This window comes from Phyllostomus hastatus, unplaced genomic scaffold (genome assembly GCF_019186645.2).
Source record: "Phyllostomus hastatus isolate PE091 unplaced genomic scaffold, TTU_PhHast_1.1 phas_contig_40, whole genome shotgun sequence".
NCBI lineage: Eukaryota > Metazoa > Chordata > Mammalia > Chiroptera > Phyllostomidae > Phyllostomus > Phyllostomus hastatus.
This window is the reverse complement of record NW_025333872.1, coordinates 94,615,335-94,636,856: the sequence shown is the minus strand read 5'-3', so window position 1 is coordinate 94,636,856 and position 21,522 is coordinate 94,615,335. Positions and strand designations below refer to the sequence as shown.

General features: G+C 56.3%; 1 protein-coding gene across 3 annotated transcripts in view; it reads right to left on the bottom strand.

Annotated features, from left to right (window-relative positions):
• Positions 1-21,522, bottom strand: part of SYTL3 (synaptotagmin like 3) — a 77,317-nt gene that overhangs the window by 13,967 nt on the left and 41,828 nt on the right. For all 3 annotated transcript variants that reach the window (XM_045844069.1, XM_045844068.1, XM_045844070.1), the window contains exons 8-15: positions 20,426-20,550; positions 17,035-17,169; positions 12,789-12,967; positions 7,662-7,764; positions 5,472-5,642; positions 3,203-3,308; positions 2,205-2,310; positions 510-715 (exon numbers count right to left, since the gene is read on the bottom strand). In XM_045844069.1, coding sequence (XP_045700025.1) covers positions 510-715; positions 2,205-2,310; positions 3,203-3,308; positions 5,472-5,642; positions 7,662-7,764; positions 12,789-12,967; positions 17,035-17,169; positions 20,426-20,550 — 1,131 coding nt within the window. The remainder of the gene's footprint in view (positions 1-509; positions 716-2,204; positions 2,311-3,202; positions 3,309-5,471; positions 5,643-7,661; positions 7,765-12,788; positions 12,968-17,034; positions 17,170-20,425; positions 20,551-21,522) is intronic.

Here is a 21,522-nt window from a genome sequence, read left to right as displayed (position 1 = left end):
TTTGCTCGTCACAGCGTTTGGGGGCCACAGCTGGCAGGCAGCAGGAGGGCTGGGGCCCCCAGTCCCACAGGGTGGTCCCCCACAAAAGGCCTGCTGAGCAGCACGGAAGCTTCGCCCTTCTGCCCCACTCCCTATAGACACTGTCTGAACCGCCAGCTGCACGCGTTAGGAAGACATTTTCCTTCAGGGACATAATCCTTTCATGATTCCTGCCAGGGACAAAACACACACTGTGCCCGGCCCATGTTGAGGCCTCTTAATTTTCATTTCTTTAGCAGATCTTAAATAAATCTGCTTTAAATTGTTGAAATACTTGGCTGCATTACTGCTGCACGGCACAGGGAGAACTGGCCGGTGTTCCCCACCTGGGGCAGGTGAGGCGGCTTCGAGGCCAGTTAAGCCACCACCTGCCGCAGGAGAGCGTGACTTCTCTCTCACAGGCACGTGTGAGACGGTCTCTGAGCTCCCAGGACGCACCGGGGCCCAGGGGACATCTCAGGCAGACTTACTGGGACCCAGCCTGGCCTCTCCCAGCAAGCGGTCGCTCACACCGAAGGCAGCCTGGTCCCAGACGGTCAGCTCCAGGCTGGACTGCCTCAGCTGGGCAGGGCTCACCCCGTTGAAGACAAAGGAGTGCTTCCACTGCGGACACGCCTGCTTCTTCAGGACGGGGGACTTCAGCCTCAGCTTCTGCTTGTCCGGCAGAGTGAGGCAGCTGCGGAGGGAACAGATAGATGCAAACCAACCCTGGGTACCTGGCCTGCCCACAGCCCCCTGCCCTCTCGGGGCTTGCTCGTCCGTGAGGCTGTTGGTGCTGAGAAAGGGGCTGCATCAACCACACAGTACAAACTCAGCCCAGGGAAAGAGAGCAGGAGTTGTAGGGTTGGCTAAGTGACCTCCAGCTGGCATGTTCTCAGTTTCCAGCTGAATTCTGCTCCAGGTGCCAGGGTGGTCCTCCCCTGCACCCCGCTCCTCCGCTGCCTACCACCAGGGGGCAGCACACATACTAGACCTGCCACCAAGGACCAGAACGCTGCCCCCTGTGTTATCTACCCCATTTTATCCTCAGGAGAATAAATTCAGAAGGGCCAAGGACCCATACAGATAAACACCAGGGTCAGGACCAGCTCAGCCGTAACCTGACCCGTGGGCAGGCTGCCATTTTCTCATAGTGGCACCGGCTGGGATTTAGCAATCCCACCTGACAGCAGTGTTCGCTTTACTTTTGAGAACAACACACCTGTAGTGAATAAAAATGAGAATGAAGTCCGCAGACTCACCCACCTTGCCGTTACTCTAGGGGAGATGGAAAGCTGGGGAAATACTTGGGGGGGGGGCAAAAAAAACAACTTATCTTGTGGAGGGCGGGCCCTTGGAGTACAGGCTCCCCCTGCTAGGTGAGGGTTCTGGGACCCCATTGGTATCAGTGGACCAGCTGGCGTTGTTGTGAGAGGCTGCATTCGGCCTCAGCACTTTTTCTTTAAAAGATTTTTATTGCGTTTGCCCATTTCACGGTGGGTGATTGACGAGCACACCTGCCCACACCGCACTGAGGGCTCGGCAGTATTTGACCCAAAACGACCTGACCCCCTGTTCCCCACCCTCCCCATTCGCCTGACCTCACTCTGAGCAACTCTCCTTTGTGTCCCTGGATGAAAAAAGCCCTGAAAGGGAAATCTCTTGCTGATGTGGAAGGAGTGAAACAAAAACCAGCAGGAGCACTAAAAGGCATCAAAGTCGATGAGCTCACAAACTGTTCTGAGCAGCAGGAAAAAAAACCTCACGACAGGTGTATTGCACCCAACGGAGAGTACTTTGAAGGTGACTGATGTTTCAACATATAAGAATAAATACACAAGTTTTCATAAATTCTGGTTTTGGGACCCCCTCCCCCATAAACACGACTTTTTCCACGGCCCAGCTGTCAGTGAGTGCTAACTCGCTGCTACAGCGGGACTGGTGAGGCCTGGGTCCCGGTGCAAGGGTGATTGATGTTCCGAGTCTGGCCTCCACGAACTCTTGGAGATCAGAGCCCTGAACGTGACAGGTTGGGTTTCTGCAGGAAAGCTACAGTGCTGCAAGTTTCCCGTCAGGAGCACATTTGTGGCTACACTTCTTGGCGTTTTCTGCAGCCCCGAGGACCACGCCGCATGCACGTATCACAGCTGCCCAGTAAATAGTACTTGATTGCATCTGATACCTACCCCTTAACAAAGGAGTTTAGGGTGCCATCGGACCGCACAGGCAGATTCTGGGCTCCCAGCACCACCAGACAGAGCTGACCGTCACACGAGGGCTCCTCTCCCGTCCCTGGAAGCAGAGCCAGCGTTAGAGTCCGCCCTCCAGCACGCTGCGCCGGCGCCCCGCCCCCCCACCCCCCACCCCCCACCCCCCCACCCCCCACCCCCCCCACCCCCCACCCCCCAGCTGGGAGCTCAGCAAGAAGATGTGTGATGGGAGAGCTCACACCCCAAGAGAGCAGCCGGGAAGTGCAGCAGGGCCACCACGGGAAGCTCTGCAGGCCCTGCCCCCACATTCTTCCCCGCACCACCCCCAGCCTCAATCATGGCGTACCGGGGCAACAAGCTGCCAGGGGTCGAGACCACCCCACGGAGAGGAGGCTGCCCAAGCTCTGGTCTAGTGGGAGCCCGTGGTTGGGGGGAGGGGGCTCGCCGCTGGCCTGCTGACACAGCGAGCTCCTCCGGTGCAACGGGAAATCGCTCAAGCACGGGAATCGCACTTTCTCCCGGTCTTCGCTCCCCACCTCACCTTCGTGCACACCCCACGTCATTGACGTTAGTTAACAAGGACGTGTCACTGGCCCGCTCTCTTGCTGGGCAGCAGCAGCTCATGTGAGTGGGAGCCTGGGCCTGTTTGCATGGAGCCTCGAGGCCCCCCGTGTCTCCCCAAGAGCCAAGAGGGGCTGCAGTGGGGCTGTGTTCACAGAGTGACCAAGCCATGGGGCTGGGAAGCATGGGGCCAGGGTCCTGGGAGCCTTGGAGAGGGTCCCTCGATTCCCTTCCGAGCCCTGGGTTCCGGATAGCCCAATCCCAGGTCTGGCTCCAAGGCTTTGGCGGGATCAGTGGGTGGCCAACAGGAAGTGCTAGGGAACTTGGCCCGCCCCTCAGCCTGCCTGCACTCCTGGCTTTGGGGACAGGGACCCAGGGACAGATGCGCATTCGTGGGGCTGGAGGCCACCTGCCTTCTTGAGCCTCCTGGAGCTTGCTGGGCCCTGCAGGGAGCACGAGTTTGGCCCGGACCGTGAGTTCGCCATGGTTCGGAGAACTGCTGTCTTCGTGCTTCTCCGCCTGCGGGCGAGAGGCGGAGCTCAGAGGCCGGCATCCCCAGCCCATACCCAGCCCATGCCCAGCTCCCAGGACCTCCTGGGACCCTCTGGCTGCCCCAGCTCTGTCCACAAATGCTCCCTCCCCCACTCACCTTGCCCCTGCAAGCTCTCACAGGCCTTGGAGAGCCCTGGGGTGGCGTGGACATGCCCAAGGCAGGCTGCTCGTCCTTCCATGTGTGGGGGCCTCGCTCCCCCCAGTGCCACCCGCAGTGTGGGAGAGGCAGCCCAGCCACCCAGCCGCCCACCCCTCCATACGCAGACGGGCCGTCAGGCAAAGGGGCTCTAAGCCCTGGCACGTTCCCATATGGTAGGTACCGAGAAACCCAGACACAACCTGAGTTTGCAAAAGTAAATAAAACCAAGACCCCCAAGGTTCCACTCAGGTCAGTAAGGATTCGAGCTCCCCTCCCGTGCCAGGGCTACCAAGGGCACTGGAGACCGACAGGGCTCCAGGCTCAGTGCCCAGGGCACAGGGGCGGCCCTGCAGTCTGGGGGACTCGGCCCCTCCCTGTTCCAAACTCCCCGAAGAGGACGCCTCCCTGCCCACTCCGGTCATTTGTGTCGTCACGAGTGATTGTGCCCCAAAGGGAGAGCGGGCAGGGCTCGGAGAGCACAGACTGCCCTCCACTGGCACTCTCTCGCGCCCACGGGGCAGGGGGCATGGGGAAGGGCCTCCCTCCCTCAGAACCACCAGCGGCGGGGAGCAGGCGCCCAGCGTGGGCTCTGGAGCGTGCAGGCCACTGCGGCCCCCCACCCCGCACAGCTCTCCGTGGTCTCCTGGCTGCCCCCCAGGGGCAGGAGGGGGCAGGAGGGGGCCGGAGGGGGCCCTTGGTGCCCAATGTGATAATGCTGCCCCCCCGCTTCTAGAAACCCAGGACAATCACACTGCCCCTCCTGTCAGCACCCAGGCAGGGGGCGGGCCTGTGAGCAGACCCCCCAGGGCACAGATCCAGCACCAGGGTCACAGCAGGAGGGGTGCCTGAACCTCCCACTTCCTGCTTCTCGCCGCTTGCCAGCAGAGGACCAGTCCCCAGGCAGCCCCTCCGTCCGGAGAGCGGGATCTGGGGGGCAGGAGTCGGGCAGGGCGCCCAGCACAGGCCCCTGTGGACCCATGTCCACGGAGCACCGGGGAGCCTTCATGGAGAGTGGGACTTAAGCAGAGTCTTGGGCAGGCCTGGGGCCGGAGAAAGCATCGCCAGTGGCTATTGTGGGTGTGGACCCAGGCTCTGGGAAGAGAAAGCGCCCACCCCGGGGGCTGCGCAGACCACACCCGGCCAAGAGTGGGGGGTGGGGGGAACGACGGCCCCCAGCTGAGCGCCTGCACAGAGGCCTGGTGACTGACGGTCGAAAGGGCGGGGCTGGCACCTCCGCGGTCCTTTCCTAGGAGACAACGGAGCCCACCCTACCTCCCCCTTCACTCCCTCAGATGGACTCTCTTCTCCAGTCTTGGATCCTGGCACAGAAATGAGCAGCGCAGCCGCCCGAGGACCCCCACCTTCCCGCGCCGCTCTCCCTCCCCGCAGAGCCAGCGCCTCGCAGCCCGCCAGACCCCACCCCGCGCAGGGCCGGGAGTCCCCCCGGGTCAGCGCGGCCTCTGCCCTCCCGACAGCGTCCCGTCCAGGCGTGCGCGCCTGTGGTTCCGGCTGCGGGAACCACAGCTCCCCGGCTGGGGTGGGGAGCTTAGAAACCACGCGTTCTAGCCCACACGAGGAGCTGTGGGCCCACCCGCGCGGGGGGCAGGCTGACCAGGGCCGCAGGTCGTGGACTTTGGCCGCAGTGCCATGAGAAGGCCGAGGCCACCTCAGCTGACACTGAGTGACCCTGAATTCGGGGGAAGGGCACAGACCAGCAAGGCCATCTCAGGAGCGCTGGACACCTGGCCTGAGCCGGGAGCCACGTGGGCGACACGGAGGACAGGGCTGCGAGGACATGAACAGGCCCGAGCAGGCTGGAGTCGCCAGGCCAAGCCCCACCTGGAGAGCTCGGTGTGGGCCTTTCCTCCCTAGAAAGCTCCTGCCTAAGAGCCTGGCAAGTGCCACCTTCATTTCGGGTCCCAGGTTTCCCAGGCAGGCATTCCCATCACGGGTCCCCCTGTAAAGTGGGGGTGGGGCAAACCAGACATCACCTTGGCCCGCAGCGGGTGCCAGCGGAAGGCCTGTGTGGCGCTGTCTTCGAAGTCCCACGAGGCCAGAGGGATGATCACTTCTCCGAGGAACACCCTCCGGGCGAGCGTGCCCAAGTGCCACACGGACACCTGCAGGCGCCGGGTCGCCAGCTGGGCGGGCTCCACCTGGTACTGCAGAGGCGGGACAGGGGCGTCAGCCTGAGCTCCCGGGCCCCCCTGCCAGGACGGAGACAGCCCGAGGGGCAAGCACTGTGCTCAGAAAACTAGACGGGACACTCTGGTTCTAGAGCCTCATCCGCCATTGGACGGCCCCTCCCCCCCGGAGTGTCTCGCTGGCGTCCCGCCCCAGGCTGTCCGGACCACCCCACCCCTGCCCCTCCTCGCCTTGCCCCCAGCTGTCGGGCCCCGGGGTGCTAAACAAGTGGTGACTGGAAATACCGATTTCTGCAAAACTCCGAAAGATCACTCAGCTTCTCCGCCCTCCTGTGTTTTCTGCCTCGTAAGCACTTATGTAAAGAGTGTGTCCGGCTGTTCTGAATTTAGAACAGGCTGGGGACACTGATTCTTTTAAATGTCTCTGGGACGTTTTCCAGGACAACCGGAATATTCACAACATACTGGATGAACGCAATGTGTACAATTTTTAGGTGATTTCTCCAAGATTCTGCGTCCATTTTAGATAAGTTAAACCTTAAAAATCAAATTGTATAATTAAAAATTCATCTAAAATGTAGTTCATCTAAAATGTAGTTCATCCTCAATTTTATCTTTCCATAAAATGTAAAATGTATATCTACCTCTGTTTAGCACAAAATACCATAATTAAATTTATAGGCGATTTTAGATATCAACTTAAAATGTGTGAAGGGGACACAGAGGTTTTCAAAATTCTGGGGTTGTTTTTTAAAGATTTTATTTATTTATTTTTAGAGAGAGAGAAAAAAAGGGAGAGAAACATCAATATGTGGTTGCCTCTTGCATGCCCCCTACTGGGAGCTGGCCCCCCCAAAAAAACCCAGGCATGTGCCCTGAATGAGAATTGAACCAGTGACCCTTTGGTTCACAGGCTGGCACTCAATCCACTGAGCCACACCAGCCGTTCTTTTAGCAGGTCTGCGAGCAAAACCACTTGCTACCAGAGGGGTCCCAGACCAGCTGCATCTCAGGCCCCAGCCACACCCGCTGAATCACAGTCCACTCTCTTTTTTAATCCCGAGGGGATTGCCACACACACACACACACACACACACACACACACACACACACACTTTGAGAAGGACTGCTAGTCTGCTGTGGGTTCGATAAGCCTCAGTTCCCCTGAGTACCGAGGGTGAAGGAGGGTGCTGATCCCGAGCTCAGGGGGTATGTGAAGCACTGCGCCACAACAGGGGCAGAGAAAACAATGGCTGGTATTGTTTAACAAACGGTACCCTTGTACCAGCCACCCAGATAAATGTCCCTTCTCCCCAAAGGAATCAAACCAAGCCCTGTCCTTTCTAGTCTTGACACATGGGGTCCCCAGGCTTCTCCACCCCAATTGAATGCGTCTGGACTGTCCCCCCAGGCCGGGGCCTCCCACGCTTCACCTGCAACCCCCACACATAGAACCCACTGCCCCTCCTCCGACCCGGGGCGGGGCAGCCTCTCCGCATCTCTGCCCTCAACCACAAATCAGAGTTGCCAGCGCCGAGGAAGGTGAAAACCCAAACAAGTCCTCCAGAAATTTTTTTTCATAAAACGACTGGTTTTGTTTTTTTTTTCTGAAACCGAGAAGAAGCCTGAGTTTGCCAGGTCTTACACTCAAGACGCACTTTTACAAAGACGGTGGTGACCTGTATTGGAATCCACAGGGCATCTGCTCGAGAGCGCCTCCCTGAGGGCTATCAAAACGCGACAGGACAAACTGGTTTTAAACATTGAGAGGCGCCAGGTTCTTTTCATTGTTGTTGTTACCATTGACTTGGAAATCATTAATTGGAAGTCCCGCAGACTCTGCACTTTTCCTGTACAAAGGCTGACATTTATTTTTTTACCACCTCGCCACTGATTGACAGGGCCCCGCAGAACGCACGAGCGCCTGCGCGCAGGTCTCACGCACGCAGCGTCTGGAAGAGGCCACCGCTGGACTCTGGCCCCCTGCGCCCGGCCCAGGGTGGGAAGACAGCACGTGACTGTCCGTCCCGCAAGTACCTTCAAGGTCTCCTGAAAGGTCGGGTCCACCGTGTTCTTCTGGACGCTGGTCTTGCGCTTGCCCTGGGAGGATCTGTCAGGCAGCAGATAGGTCTTCACGTACCTGGCGGGCCAAAGGCAGACAGGGCGGAGGGAGCTCAGGGGGCGGTGGGCGGGAGGAGAGGAACCCTGCGTTTACGCTGCGCGCTGCGGCCTTGGGCGTTGACAGAAAGGGCTTGGTGGCCCCCGGGGACAGTGAACAATGACATGCTGGGCACCCAGCTTGTTTACACTGTCTCTCTCTGGCCATCACCTTCTGGAATGTTCCTGGGGGAGGTGATGCTGCCTGCTTTCCTAGCGCCCCACCCCTGGGATCTGCACGGCCGTCACCTGCCACTGGGGAGTGACCGTGGAAGCAGGGGCTTTCAGGGCTCCGCAGTGGCGGGTTCTTGGATCCACCAGGATGGAGAGGCCGTGTGCCAGTTTGTCCTTCCTCCACTGCCAGCCCACCCCTCCCCCCCAAATACGTGCAAATGGAAAGCGTTCTTCCCCTTGGCTCTTCCCTGGGGGGAGGGCCTCCCAGCCTGTCCCGACTGCTGAGGCCCCCTGTCCCTGAGCCCCCTCTGCTGACCCTGGGGGGGCCACGTGACAGAGGCCGTCTCTCCGACTGCACTCTGCCCGGCCCCCAAAATCCTGTTCTAGGTTGATCCCTCCACTGGGTCCGAGCCTGCCCTTCCTGGCCCCTGCAGCGGCTTCAGTGGTGGCCATGCCCCTGCTCGCCCAGGCCCTGCCCCACAGGCTAGGACCAGGCTCAACTTTCCCAAAGCAAAAGAACAGCCGCCCTTCCTTGAGCTGGGTCCCTCCTGGAGCTCCAGGCTGGGGCCTCTTCCTCCCCGTCAATCAAAGTTCTCGGGAAAGTACCCCGGGGCTCATTGCCACGGGTTCCTCACTGTTCATTAGTCTTCGCTAATTGGTCATTGTAAGATCTCACACGTGTAAAACAGGATGCATAAAATATGCCTACATCGCTGAAAGGATTAAAAGAAAACACACACCCAGTCTCCTGTGTCGAGACGCCGGCTTCCTCCCTCCCCTGCCCACGGGGTGTCGGGTCCGTGGGAGCGGAGCGCCGGCGTCTCCGAGCGTCACTGCAGGGCCGGTCCTCCCTAAGGCTCCGTCGGTGTTTCGCTTCACGCGTCTTGATGGGCCCTTATTTGGTATATGCACATTTGTAATTTTATGCCCCCTTGCTGTACTGAAGCTTTCATTAATATATCACGTCCTTCGTCCTGTGGAACCTCGCTGATCCGGTTTCGTCTGACGCTAGCGTAGCCGCCGCTGCCCTCTCTCGCTTGCTGTCCCCACGGAGCGGCTCCTGTTTGTGTCACTGGGTCTGCGGGGAGCCCCTCGTCGGCGACACGCAGTTGGAGCCCATGGGTTTTATCCATTCTGCCGATTTCCGTCTTTCCACTGGAGGGTCTAGTTCATTTACAGGTACAGTCACGGCTGTTTTCCGGCATTTGTCACTCGTGTCCGTGTTCCTCCCCGAGTTTGTGTTCCCCGTTTCCAGCAGCGTGATACTCTCGCATCTTTTTTTTAAAAGATCATTTATTTATTTATTTTTAGAGAGGGAAGGGAGGGAGAAAGACAGAGAGAGAGAAACATCAATGTGCGGTTGCTGGGGGCTGTGGCCTGCAACCCAGGCATGTGCCCTGACTGGGAATCGAACCTGCGATGTTTTGGTTCACAGCCCGAGCTCAGTCCACTGAGCTACGCCAGCCAGGGCTACTCTTGCATCTTTAGTCGGCTATTTTACAGTGACATACTTAAATTCCGTTTTATTTCCTTTTGTATATGTCCTAGAATGGTTTTCTTTGTGGTTACCAAGGGGACTGCACTTACTACCCTAAAGTTAGACACTCTGATTTGAATTTGCAGCGTTTGAGCTTCGATAACGTCCAGACTCCGCTCCTTTTCAGCCCCATCCACACCTCTCCCCACCGTCGATGCCACACGAGGACACTTTCCACACTGCGTGACCAAAATCACAAACGAATTCTTTGACATGCACTCATCTCTTAAATTCTGCCAAAGACCAAACGTGACATTACAAAGCAAAGTTACAATAAGAAGAGACTAATAATTCTTTACTGCATTAGTCCCTTGAGTCACGGGAGAAACAAAAAGTGGAATCACATGCAGGTACTATCGCCACAGTAGCGCCAGCTTTTACCATTGCCTGTGTCTGTACCTTTATCGAGACCTTTATTTCGGACCAGTGTCCTTTCATTTTCCCCTGTGGGGTTCCCCAGCACCCCTCGCGGGTCTAGCAGGGACAGAGCCCACCGGCCTTCGTCTGTCTGAGAATGTCTTCATTCCCAGTCACTTTGGAAGAGCAGTGTGGCTGGATACAGCGTTCCTGGCTGTGGGGTTTCCTTCTTCCAGCACGTTGACTACACTGACCTTCTGGCCTGTAAAGTTTCTGGTGAGAAATCCTCGGATGATCTTCCTGAGGACGCACTTCTCTCCTGCCCTTGCAGGATTCTCCCTGTGTCTGCCTTTCGGGAGTTTGTCGGTAAAGTCTCGGTGTGGGTCTCTCTGAGTTCGTCTTACTTGGAGCTCAGCGGGCTTCTCTGGTGTTTGTGCTCATGTCTTTCATAAAACATGGGACGTTTTCTGCCATTTCTTCAAATGTTCTGCCTCTTGCTCTCTCTCTTCTCCTCCTGGGACCCTCACTTGCCTCTGCTGGTCCACTCGACAGAGCCCCTCAGGTCCGTGAGATTCCATTTGCTTTCCTTCCATCTTTTTTCTGTCTGCTCCGAAGACTCAACAACTCCCATTGACCTTGCCTCGGATTCGCCGGTCCTTTCTTCCTGTCGGCTCATACCTGCCCTCCAGCCCCGCCAGTGAATTTTCCAACTCAGTTATTTGTGTTTTCAGCTCTGGCATTTCTTGTTGGTTTCTTTTTAGGTTTTCTGTCTCTTTCTTGATACTTCCGCTTTGCTCGTGCATCATTTTCTTGACGTTCTCCACATCTTCCTTTAGTTCCTTGAGCGTCTTTAAGACGGTGTTTTAAAGTCTTTGTCCAGTAGACCTGCCAGCAGATCTTTTTTTAGGGATTGTCTCTTTTGATTTATTATTTCCCTTGGAATGGTCTATACTTCTCTGTTTCTCTGTATGTCTTGTTATTTTGGTTGAACGCTGGACATCTGTATCTAGTAATGTGTTAACTCTGGAAATCATAGTCTCCCCCTTTCCCAAGGTTAGCTGATTTTTGTTATTGTTTTGTTTTTTGACCCTCGCCAAGGATCAGCCTGAGATGCAAACTAATGGTCTTCTCAGGTTTTTTTTTTTTTTTTGAGCCTGCAGCTTTTCCTAGGCATGCATATTTATTTTCTAGTTTTCCTTTTATACAAGGTCTGTCCAGAAGGTATCCAGCCATGTAATATGAAAAGTAAAGACTTTTATTGAAAAAGACACAAGAGACAAGAAACACTGTACACAGGACAATGACGCCTCAGTCCCCTTCAAAGGAGGCACCTTGGGACCTCACACAGTTCTCCTAGTCACCATCAGCTGTCCCATCGTGTTTTCCTGAATCTCATCAAAGGTCTGAAATCTCTTTCCTTTCAAAGGTGATTTTAGTTTTGGGAAAAGCCAGAAGTCACTGAGCACCAAATCTGGACTGTAGGTGTGCTGAGCCACCTGGGTGATTTGATGTTTTGCCAAAACACTGCACAAGACGTGATGCATGAACAGGTGCATTGTGGTGATGAAGCTGGCAATCACCAGTTGCCCATAGGTGTGGCCTTCTGAATCATCCGAGTAGTTTCCGCAGGGGAATATTCAAGCTTAACACACAATTTGATGCAGATTCGTTGCTCTACTCGCTCAGTCATTTTGAATGTGACGGCCACACAGTACACATGCTCACTCAGTGGCATCTACCACCCCACTGACTAGTACAGTGAAGTCGTCATTGTTCACACATGAGCATTCCAGTCCACTCTCCTTGGCTGCCGGGTTACATTGATGTCGTGCAAACCGTTCTTGTTATATTAACAATGGTTGAACTTTTTCAGGACAGACCTCGTATGAAGTTAATTTTGAATGCCCTAGACTGTAGTGTTTGGTTTCCAAGAGGAGAAAAAATGAGAAAGGGAGACAAACAAGGGCACTGGCCCTTGGAAACCCTGGGAAGTCGCATGGGTCAGAGGACGGCCCGGACGGCCACAGTGGGCGGAGATGAAACAATGGCTGTGTGCCTCTCTGTCCCTGCCCGCTGTGGCAGAAGCAGCGATCAGCGATGGGAAAACACAGCCCTGCCAGCTGGAGCACAGGGTCCTTTTTGCCCAGCCCAGCTCCCGCAAGCTCTGTGCAAACTCCTGCAAGCTGCGTGCAAGCCGCTCCAGGACACGTGCCTCCAAGGGGTTGGGGGTGGAGGGTCGGTACCTGGTACTGTGCCAAGAGCTGAAATTGACCAACATTAACTGCAGTTTACCATGGAAGCCTTACGCTGCAAGCCTTCACAAGACTCAGAATCTTTACATCAGGTGCTTCTGCCTGTGTAGTTATTGTCTCTGTGGGCAGAGGGATTCCTGATGCCTCCTACTTACTCTGCCATCTCTCAGAGGCAGGAAGTCCAGAGAAAGGAAACCCTCAGTGGCTGATACGTGGATAAAACGTTGATTAGCTTGGTTACTAATTAAGGAAATGCACACTAAAATAATGATGCAATACCATTCTTATCTCTCAGTTGGAAAAAAATCTAATCTGTTTATGGATTGTGCGAGGCAAGATTTTAATGTTACTTTTCCTATATCGAAAGTCAAATTTTCCAGCACCATTTGCTGAAGTTCATCTTTTCTGCAATGATTTCTAATAGCCTCTTGATTATGGAAGTTCCCATCGGTGCTAAGGTCTGTATTTGGACTTTTGATCCTGCTCTACCAACCTGCTTGTCTAGCTTTGCATCAGTAACACACTGTTGAAATTACTGCCCCTTTATAATAATTCTTCATGCAAGTCTGTTTATTTCATGCCTCTTTTTATTTTTACAACTGTCTTGGTTACTCTTGGACTTTCCGTGTAAACTTTAGAATCAGTATGTCTATCATCTTAAGTGGAAGCTTAGCAAAAGAAACTTACGGATTGCACTTCTTCTTCCTCTCCTCTCCGTACGCCAGGTTCCTACAGGACTTGATGCAGACTTCCAGAGAACGGGTTTTGAAGCAGTATCGGAGGGCCAGCTCTACTTCCCCGGTGACGTCAGCATTATCAAAATTGCCGATCTCTGTGCAAGCGCTATTAATGCTAATTAAACTTCCCTGGAATAAAAAGGACAGATATAATAAACGACTTCACAGTTCATCGATCCTTCCGCCGTTCTGATTCCAGATATCAGATGAATCAAAATGCACACGGAGCGTGCATCCTGACTCACGTTAAGTCAATAATGTGCTGGCTTGCTCTTTGCCAGAAAAGTTGCCACACACTCTGTTCTAACAAGATGGGGAGCCCTCGGAAGGTCCTGTCTTGCCCAGACACGGTCTCTGCCCAGCAATCAAGGCACACAATCTTATTCTTAAAAAAAAAATCTTAATCATGTCACGAGGATATGTTTTATTGCTTTTAGAGAGAAAAGGAAAGAGAGAGAGAGAGAGACATTGTTCCATTGCCTCCTCCTATATGTGTCCCAGCTGGGATCAAACCTGCAACGTTTCAGTGTACAGCACGATGCTCCGACCAACGGACCCACCCGGCCAGAGCTGAGCTGGCCTTTTTAAATTTTGCTGAAATGCTCCCCAAATAGTGCTTGCTTTAATTTCACACTGATTTAACTCTGCGGGATGTTGAGCTTTCCCCTTATGTATTGCCCATTTGTGTGTCTACGTTGGTACTAATGTGAGATTCCGTAAGCTTTTCTTGCCCCCAATTTCCAGTTCCTTAGAGAAGGGAAATGTTTCTTGGGGTAGGGCCACGCCTGCGGGCAGAAGCAATCCTGGGTTGTTTGCTCTGTGGGCGTTTGGTTTCCTCAAACAAACACTGCTTGGGTCTGCAGGGAACTGGTTAGGATTAAACACTGATGATTCAGTCTCCTGCGGGGGGAGTACACTGGGGGCGCACTCGGAGAAGACTGGAAGAGAGGATAGAGCACAGAGACAGACACTGAGGTGGGTGCACATACCTGCACCCCCTCACCCCCCAGCCGTCTCCCCCCACCCCCTGACTGTTAAGGCTTTCTAGGTGCCCACCGGCCCCAGGTGAGTGAAGCTGGACCAGGGGGTGGGGTCAGGAGAAGCACTCAGTTTAAGGAGTCAGTCAGCCCCGGGGACTGTACCAAAAGCCTGGTCTTTGACTCCCTCTATAACCCTGTTTTCCCTTCGGGAAATGACCATGGCACACAGCAGACTTTCAATAAATCACAGCTGTGACAAGGATGAATCCAGCCTTTCGGCAAATATTTAATGAGTCCCTCGTAAGGGGCAGGCGCTGCTCTGGGCACTCGGGAGTCACAATAGGCGGTCAACTCCAGATAAGCCGATTGCATAGCCAAGGTGATAAGAAGATGATTAAACACAGAGCAGGTGAGGACAATGGGCAAGCAGGGGGCTGGCCACCCCGAGAAGGTGACCCTGGAGCAAAGACTCGAAGGAAGGCAGCGAAAGAGCTTGGGGCCAGGGAGAGGGAAGAGCCACAGAAGCAGCCCCAAGCAGGTGTGTGCCTGATGGGGCCGAGGGCCGGCGAGGGCAGTGAACAGAGGGCAGTGGGGACAGCTGGGTGGGGCTGGCCCCGTGACCCCGGGGCCCCTCTGTGGGGCGGTCTCCGCCTGCGTGCTGGTTTCCCGGCACACAGACACAGGACTCTGACTCGAGGGGAGCTGAGACTCCAGTCCAGTGGGACCCTGGGCAGTTTGGGGACGGCTGCCCCTTGGGGGCCCACAGAAGGGTTTGCCTCTGCAGTCAGTCTTGTAAAGGTTCCAGCGGCTGGGACCCGTGGGGTCCTTCGTCACCTGGGCAGAGGCAAACGACCCGGGATCTCACAAGAGCCTCCCCGAGGCGGCCCCTAGGGTCTCCCCAACTCACACCCACCATAGGCTTCAACCACAGGACAGAATGTTCTAGAGAGGCCCTTGCCACCTGGCCCTTAATACCTTGATCTTTCTGAATTATTCTCAAGTATAAACAGCACCTCGTCCTGAAGCAACACACCAAGCCACCGTCCAGCACATGCTCCCTGAGAGCTGCCCCAGCAGGGCCACCCCAGACCCACAGCCTCAGGGCGCCCGCGAAGCAGAGCGCCAGGCCCCGCAGCGGCAGCCCGCCCCCTGTATGTCCCGGGGCAGGCGGCTGCACTCGGCCGGAGCTGGGAGGGACCCACAGGAGGACGCGTGTGAACCGCACAGCGTTTGAGAGAGCCCTGGTCCGTGACCAATGTGGATGCGCTGCCATGTTGCAGGACGGGGTGGAAAGTGCAGGACACTTTCCCAGGAAGCATGCGCCCTTTGGGAAGGGGGCCCCTAACCCGGGGCGACCCCAGCGCGGGCGTGGCGCCCAGACCAAGGCTGCCGACAGAAGTGCAAGGGAAGCTGATGTGCAGGTGACATTCTCTAGGGGTCACGTTTTTAAAAAAGGAAAATAATTTTAATACCACATTGTATTCATGAAATACAGCCAAAATACTATCGTTTCAACAAAAGTCAATATAAACATTAGTGAGACGTTTTACATCTTTTATATCTCAGTTTGGACCAGCCATATTTCAAGCGCCCCGCAGCCCCCGGGACTGACAGCTACCGGCCTGGACAGCGCAGCCCGGGGCTGTGAAAGGGGCGGCCTTGGTGACGGCCGCACTGCCCTGCCCGGTGTGAAGCCGCCGGGGCCCCACCAGGGTTTCTCAGGCGTCATTGCTTTCTTGTGACATCGCAGGCCCTGACCTGGTAGGCGAGGGTGGGGCGAAGGGTCTGGCTTCCGACGAGCTCCCGGTGACTCGGCGCTGCAGAGCCCACGTTCGGAGCCGTGGGGGCGTCACAGCGGAGCCGTGACGGGGCAGCACCAGGATGAAGGCAAGGGACAGGAGCTGCTGGCGGGCAGTGGACGCGGTCAAGGACATCGGCTATCCTTCCCTGCATGGGGAGGCCTGCTCCTGCCAGGGTGTCCGAGGTGCCCCTGGACATTCATGTGGACAGGGAGAAAGCGTCCCCGTCTGAAACAAGCACCATTTCCCATAAGAAACACAACCCCCGAGGCACAGAGGGGTTCAAGGTCTTACTCCGGGTCCGCACTCCTCGCCACTGAAGGGGCGCAAAAGCAAGCCAAGAAGTCGGTTTCTAGACGCTGAGTCCCTAGCCTCAGTGTCACGCCACAAGTGTTCTGCATTCACTTCACGCTCAAAGCCCTGCCGTGACACAGAGGGAGCAGCTCTGGTGCTCGTGTCCTTGAGGACCACTCTGAGGGTCCGAGAGTTTCTGTGGCCAGGTAAAGATCACTGAGAGAGCCGTGGCTGTCGCCGAGGCCACGTGACCCTCCCCCGAGGGTCTGTCAGCCAGACCACCACACCACAACTGCAGGCAGGACATGAGCACCCGTTTCATGCTTTTGAATAAGAAAACGAATCGGTCTAAGGCCTGCCTATAAACAGACACCACGCTGAACACATCGCAAAGCGACCTGGGGAAAGAAGACCGACGGTGGGGTTAAACTGCCTGATTTCAAAACTTCCAGCAAATCCATCGTAATCCAGACAGGGTGGCCTTGATGTTCCAGGGCAGACAAGGGGAAGCAGAGCAGGACAGAGAACCCGGAGAAAGTCCCGCACTTTTTCCAACAAAGCCCCCGCAGTCCACGGAGAAATAAGAGGGGGTTTTTGTTTGTTTGTTTTTTCAGTGGTGCTGGAATACCTGGGAGTCCACAGGGGAGAAAACGAACCTCCACCTCTACCTTACACCATGCACAAAAACGAGGAGTTGGATCAGGACCTACACATACAAGCTAGACTTTTGCGACGCTTCTAGAAGAGAACACAGAAGAATATCTTCAGGACTAGGGAGTAGCCAAGACAGAGAAATAACCACGAAAGAAAAAGTTGATCAATTAAACTTCGTCAAAATGAAAACCTTCTCATCCAAAGACACCATTATCTATTATTAATTACTCTCTGTACGTACGTGAAAATGTTCACGCCGAGATGTTTAAAAACAAGAAAAACCACCACCAAGGACGGCGAGGTTTGCCCAGCTCCCAGTCCAAGTAAAATCATCTTTTCAGGCCCTTTGGTCATGTTCCACTTTATCCCACACGGGACAGCACTCACGCCGACCCCTGCCCACCAGTCCCATTCGACATCGTGACGACAACCGCACCTCCTGTGTCAAGGGCATCCGACGGAGGCTCACCTGTCTCGAGCCTCCTGAGAATAAAGGGCCGGGCGTTGGGTGGGGTAAGAGATTCTCTTGCTTCAGAACAGGGTTAGCAGGGCGTTTGGGACTCTCCGGATTGAGAGACTGGAGGATGTCTGGCGCACTGACTTTCTGGAAGAGAAAATACAAAGTTAATAATAACACAGTCCGCACCCCAGTCGGACCTTGTTCCAATGGGGTGACGTCAGCACGTACAGCCTGCGGCGGGCATCTGCTGCCGGACGCAAACCCCCGGGTGCGGAGCAGGGGGCGCCCTTCCGGCGGGCAAGTGCACGCATGCGCACGCCCTCGGGGCCGCGGGCGGACCTGGTCAAGCTTCGGGAGGTTCACGGGCAGAAGTGCGGGGGCTGCCCATGGGTTAGTGCAAGTCTTTAGGAAATCCAAGTCCAGGTCTTGGGCCTAATAATGACCCTGGCATTTAATCCCATGAGATAGCATATTCACCGAATAGGCGGAGTTTTAGCTCAGAGAAAAACAGGAGGGAAATCAAAGTATATCTCTAAGTCTTATAAAAATGCTTCTTACAAGAAGTGAGCGCTGCTGGGATGCACACAGCTGTGCTCTCCAGTAGGGCAGCCACCAGCCACCTGCGGCCATTGAGATCCCAGTTCCAATGAACTGACAGCAAGTAAAATGAATAAATTCAGCTCCTTGGTGGTACTGGGCATGTTTTGAGGGCTCGGGAGCCCACTGTGGCCGCGGCCAGGGAGTTCTGCCGGTGCCGGTACCGACAATAACCACACGGGCGAGGTGGGCAGAACTCTTTCCAGCTGGAGATAGAAAGTTCCTGAATCAAGGCTTTTGTCTGTTTTTGGTTTTGATGGCTTAGAAGTAGGACTTGAAAGTACCACAATCACACCACAGTCTTAATTTTCAGGGATAAAAAACTAAGTGAGAGGTTCAGAGAAGAAATGAAAAAAAAAAAAAAGAATTGCCCCGAATCATTGTTTTTGCCCGCCCTCCCTCCCTCCGCAGGACAACAGCTCAGTTCCGTCAGACGCGGGCTGAGCGGCACCCCATCCGCACCCACCACCCCCGTCCACACCCACCACCTACATCCTGGGGGCGGGGCTTAACGTGACCGCTCACTCGGGTATCGGAAAAATACCCAGGCTGGGCTTGGCCAGTAAGACACGCTCTGAGCAAAGTTAAATCCCGGCTGAAAGGTAGCACCCCTCTCCTGGGGCCATCAGAAAGGTCGATCGACGCTCCTTGGATCTGAGGACCAAGTGCTTTCGCGGTTGAAACCCGAAGCAGCTGCGTCCCTTCTCTGGCTGCTCAGCCTTTGAGGCGTGGCCAGCAGGTGGCGGCGTGCAGCGAGCGCCAGGCCAGCAGTGAAGCGTGGGGATGCTTGGGACGCCCTATCACGTGCAATGACGTCAGAACCGGGAAACAGGCAGGTGCCCGAGCTTTGCCGGCGCCTCTCCTGGCAGACACTACAGGTGCGGCCCCTGTCTTAGGGGCCTGGCCCTGCCCCGTCCTACCACAGTACACTCTCGGCCATCTCCCTGCCCCATGTCCTCTTCTTTGATGGGCCACTAGTAGCGCAGACCTCGCAGGGCTGTATTAAACCTGAGGAGTGGGGCCTGGTACACCCTTGACCCCTCGTGTTAGCCTCCGAGGCTCTGTCCCATCCAGACGAGGGTGAGAACCATGTGTGCGTCCAGAACCGCCTTTCTGGACCCTTCCCTTCAGCAGCACCTCCCATGCCCTCCTTGCGCAGGGCATACGACGCAGACGTGAAGAGTCTGGAACCTGGAATCCCACAGACCTGGGTCTGCCCCGGCCCCGCCTTTATGAGCTACGGGACGTTGGACAAGCTGGTTCACCTGGTTCACCTCTCACTGACACTCAGGTCCTCGATCTGCGTCACGGGAGGAGTGCTACCTTTCTCGGGGTTCCTGCAAGACTGACGTGTGGCAAGCACGGAACGATCATCACTGTCCCCCCAAACACGGTGCTCCCGGAGCACACGGTAACCTCTCCGGTCTGCCGAGGCGGGCACGGCCGCCAGCCGGGGCTGGCCTGCACCCTGGCAGGCCGACAGAAGCACGCTTGTCTGCACCTCGGGGCTGCAAAGGCCTCCCGCATGCGTGTCCCCAGCCCGGAACCTGCGCCCGCGGCGCGGTCCGAGGGCCAGCAGCGCCCGAGCTCCTTGGAAATGTCTCTGACATTCTGCCCCTCACGCCCGCCCCGGATCCACCGAATCGGAGTCGCTGTCCAGCTCCCCAGTGACTCAGAACACCCCGAGGTCCGGCTGCCAAACCAAAGCTGCCCACCACTCTGTGGTCACATAACCGGGGTCATGTGACCTAACATCTCCAAGCCTCAGTTTCCCTCGATGTAACAGAAGGGAACATGGAGCCGAGTGCCTGCCTCATGGGGTCGGGTGAGGATGGAATGGGACCGTCCAGGTGAGGCTTTTAGCTCAGAGTCCGGTGCAGAAGGAGAAACGGTGGCAACTGAGACCCCCTGTGTGGATAACTTAGACAGCAGTCCAGCTTCCACATTGTCTCGGGGGTCCTTACAAGAAGCCTGCACCCTGGAAGGACAGGGGTGGCCTGGGGCTCGGGGGCTCGTGGCCCTGCCCGGAGTGGAGGGCAGCGGAGACGGACAGGACCGAAACCTGGAGTGTGTCTGTACAGTCCCCGCGGGACAGTGAGGCCAACCGCCGCCCTTCGCCTAAAGCACAGCCTGTCTGTGGACCTCTCGGACCGGGTCACAGAGGAGAGGGGCCGGTCCAGCCAACCAGCACAGTCACAGCAGCCCTGTCGACAACCAGCTGGTGGCACCTTCTGGGTCACCTCTACTGGAGCAGCACCCAGGGGTTCTGATCTAAAGCATTTCCGGTGTGGGGACCCTGGGGGGAAAGCCAGAGCGATTCTCTCCCTCAAAGTCCTTCCTAGCTGACACCTCTCCCGTGGGTTAGAGACTTGTGGGGAGAGTCGCCCTGTGGTTGAGTCCGATCACCCAGCACTGGTTCCAGCCTTGACAGAGGCCGGGACGGGTCTACGCAGAGGGTGTTGGGAGCAGGAAGGAGGACTCCTCTGACTCTCGGGGAGGGACCCGCAGACCCTGGCACGGCCGGGCAGTCTCAGCCCCGCGGGGGCCCGTCGCCTCGGAGGTGGCCCTGGAGCCGGCAGGGAGCTCCGGGCACAGGAGGGAGCCCCAGGGCTCGGAGTTGGGCCGGAGTCTTCCCCTGTTCTGAACTGTTTTCCGAATCGACCTTGGACTCTCACCTTCACGTGGCCTCCGCACAGAGAGGGCTCTACCAGGAGGTCTCCCACACTGCTGGTGTTGAGTTATAGAAGGAAAGGAAAGATAAGCCTGCAGAGAAACTAGGCTAGAGAGCAGTGTTGCGGAATACCCTGGCGGTGACATTGATGGCCGTGTCCGACTGGCTCCTCCTCTCCGGCCGGCCGGCGCCCTGCCCGGGGCTCGTGGTCAGGAGCTGCTTGTCGGAGGTCACGTCGTTCTGGGACTTGGACAGCTCTGGAAGACAAGTGCCAAGGGTGACAGGTGGGTGCACACAGCTGTGCCAACACGGGGGGGTGCCCTCCTTGGGGAGCCCCTCAACCACACACGGTGGGGCCGTGAGGGCAAGCGAACAGAGGGGCGAGGGTGGCGTGCGCCCGACACCGAGCTCCGGGCCCTGGGGGCGTGTGGACAAACCCGGGAGTCCCCAGGCGCCGCGTGCTGGGCTCGGGGCCACCATGGTGTGCACAGGGCAGAGCAGCTGGGTCCCTGAAAGGCAACTGCGGGACCACCGCCTCCGTGGGCCGAGGGCCACCCTCAGGGCGGGCGTCACAGGAGGGCCTTCTGGGCCAGCCCGCCTTGCGCTTGGGCCGCGTGTCAGAGGTACGACTGTCCAGACACAGGGAAGGTGGCCCACGCAAGCAGCCCGTGTTTTGGGGGGTCCTTACGAAGATTTCACGATGCACTACAACTTATTTTGACTTCTCGAAGAGAGGTGTCCTTGTAACTATTTCAGTAAGCGACACCTAGGACGATGCCCTGAAGCTGGGTTGGTTTCACCATGTAACGGAGGTCTGAGTAAAGGCGGATGAATGCCCCGCAGGGAGAGAGCGGCCTCAGAGGCGCGTCCCGCCCCACCCAGCACTGCCTGCCTTTCCCACCCGCCCCAGGCCCTCGTGGCTCTCGAGTGGCGACCTTGAACTGTCTTTGGAGCCGTGCTGCCCACAATGATGGGGCTCATGTCATTTCAAATGTTCTAGGGGCAGCATTTAAAGAAGGAAAGGGGACAAGGTAAGACCATTTTAATATTGTATCTCATTGAATGACATGTATGGTCATATTGCTAAAATATATACTTGATCTCAAAGTCATTAATGAAATTTTAAACTAAGTTTTGAATACCAAGTTTCCAGCATCTGGTGTCCGTTTTGCTTTCCTTACGGGCGGGCCATTTTCACGAGCCTCCCGTGGTTGGGGCCACCGCGCCCA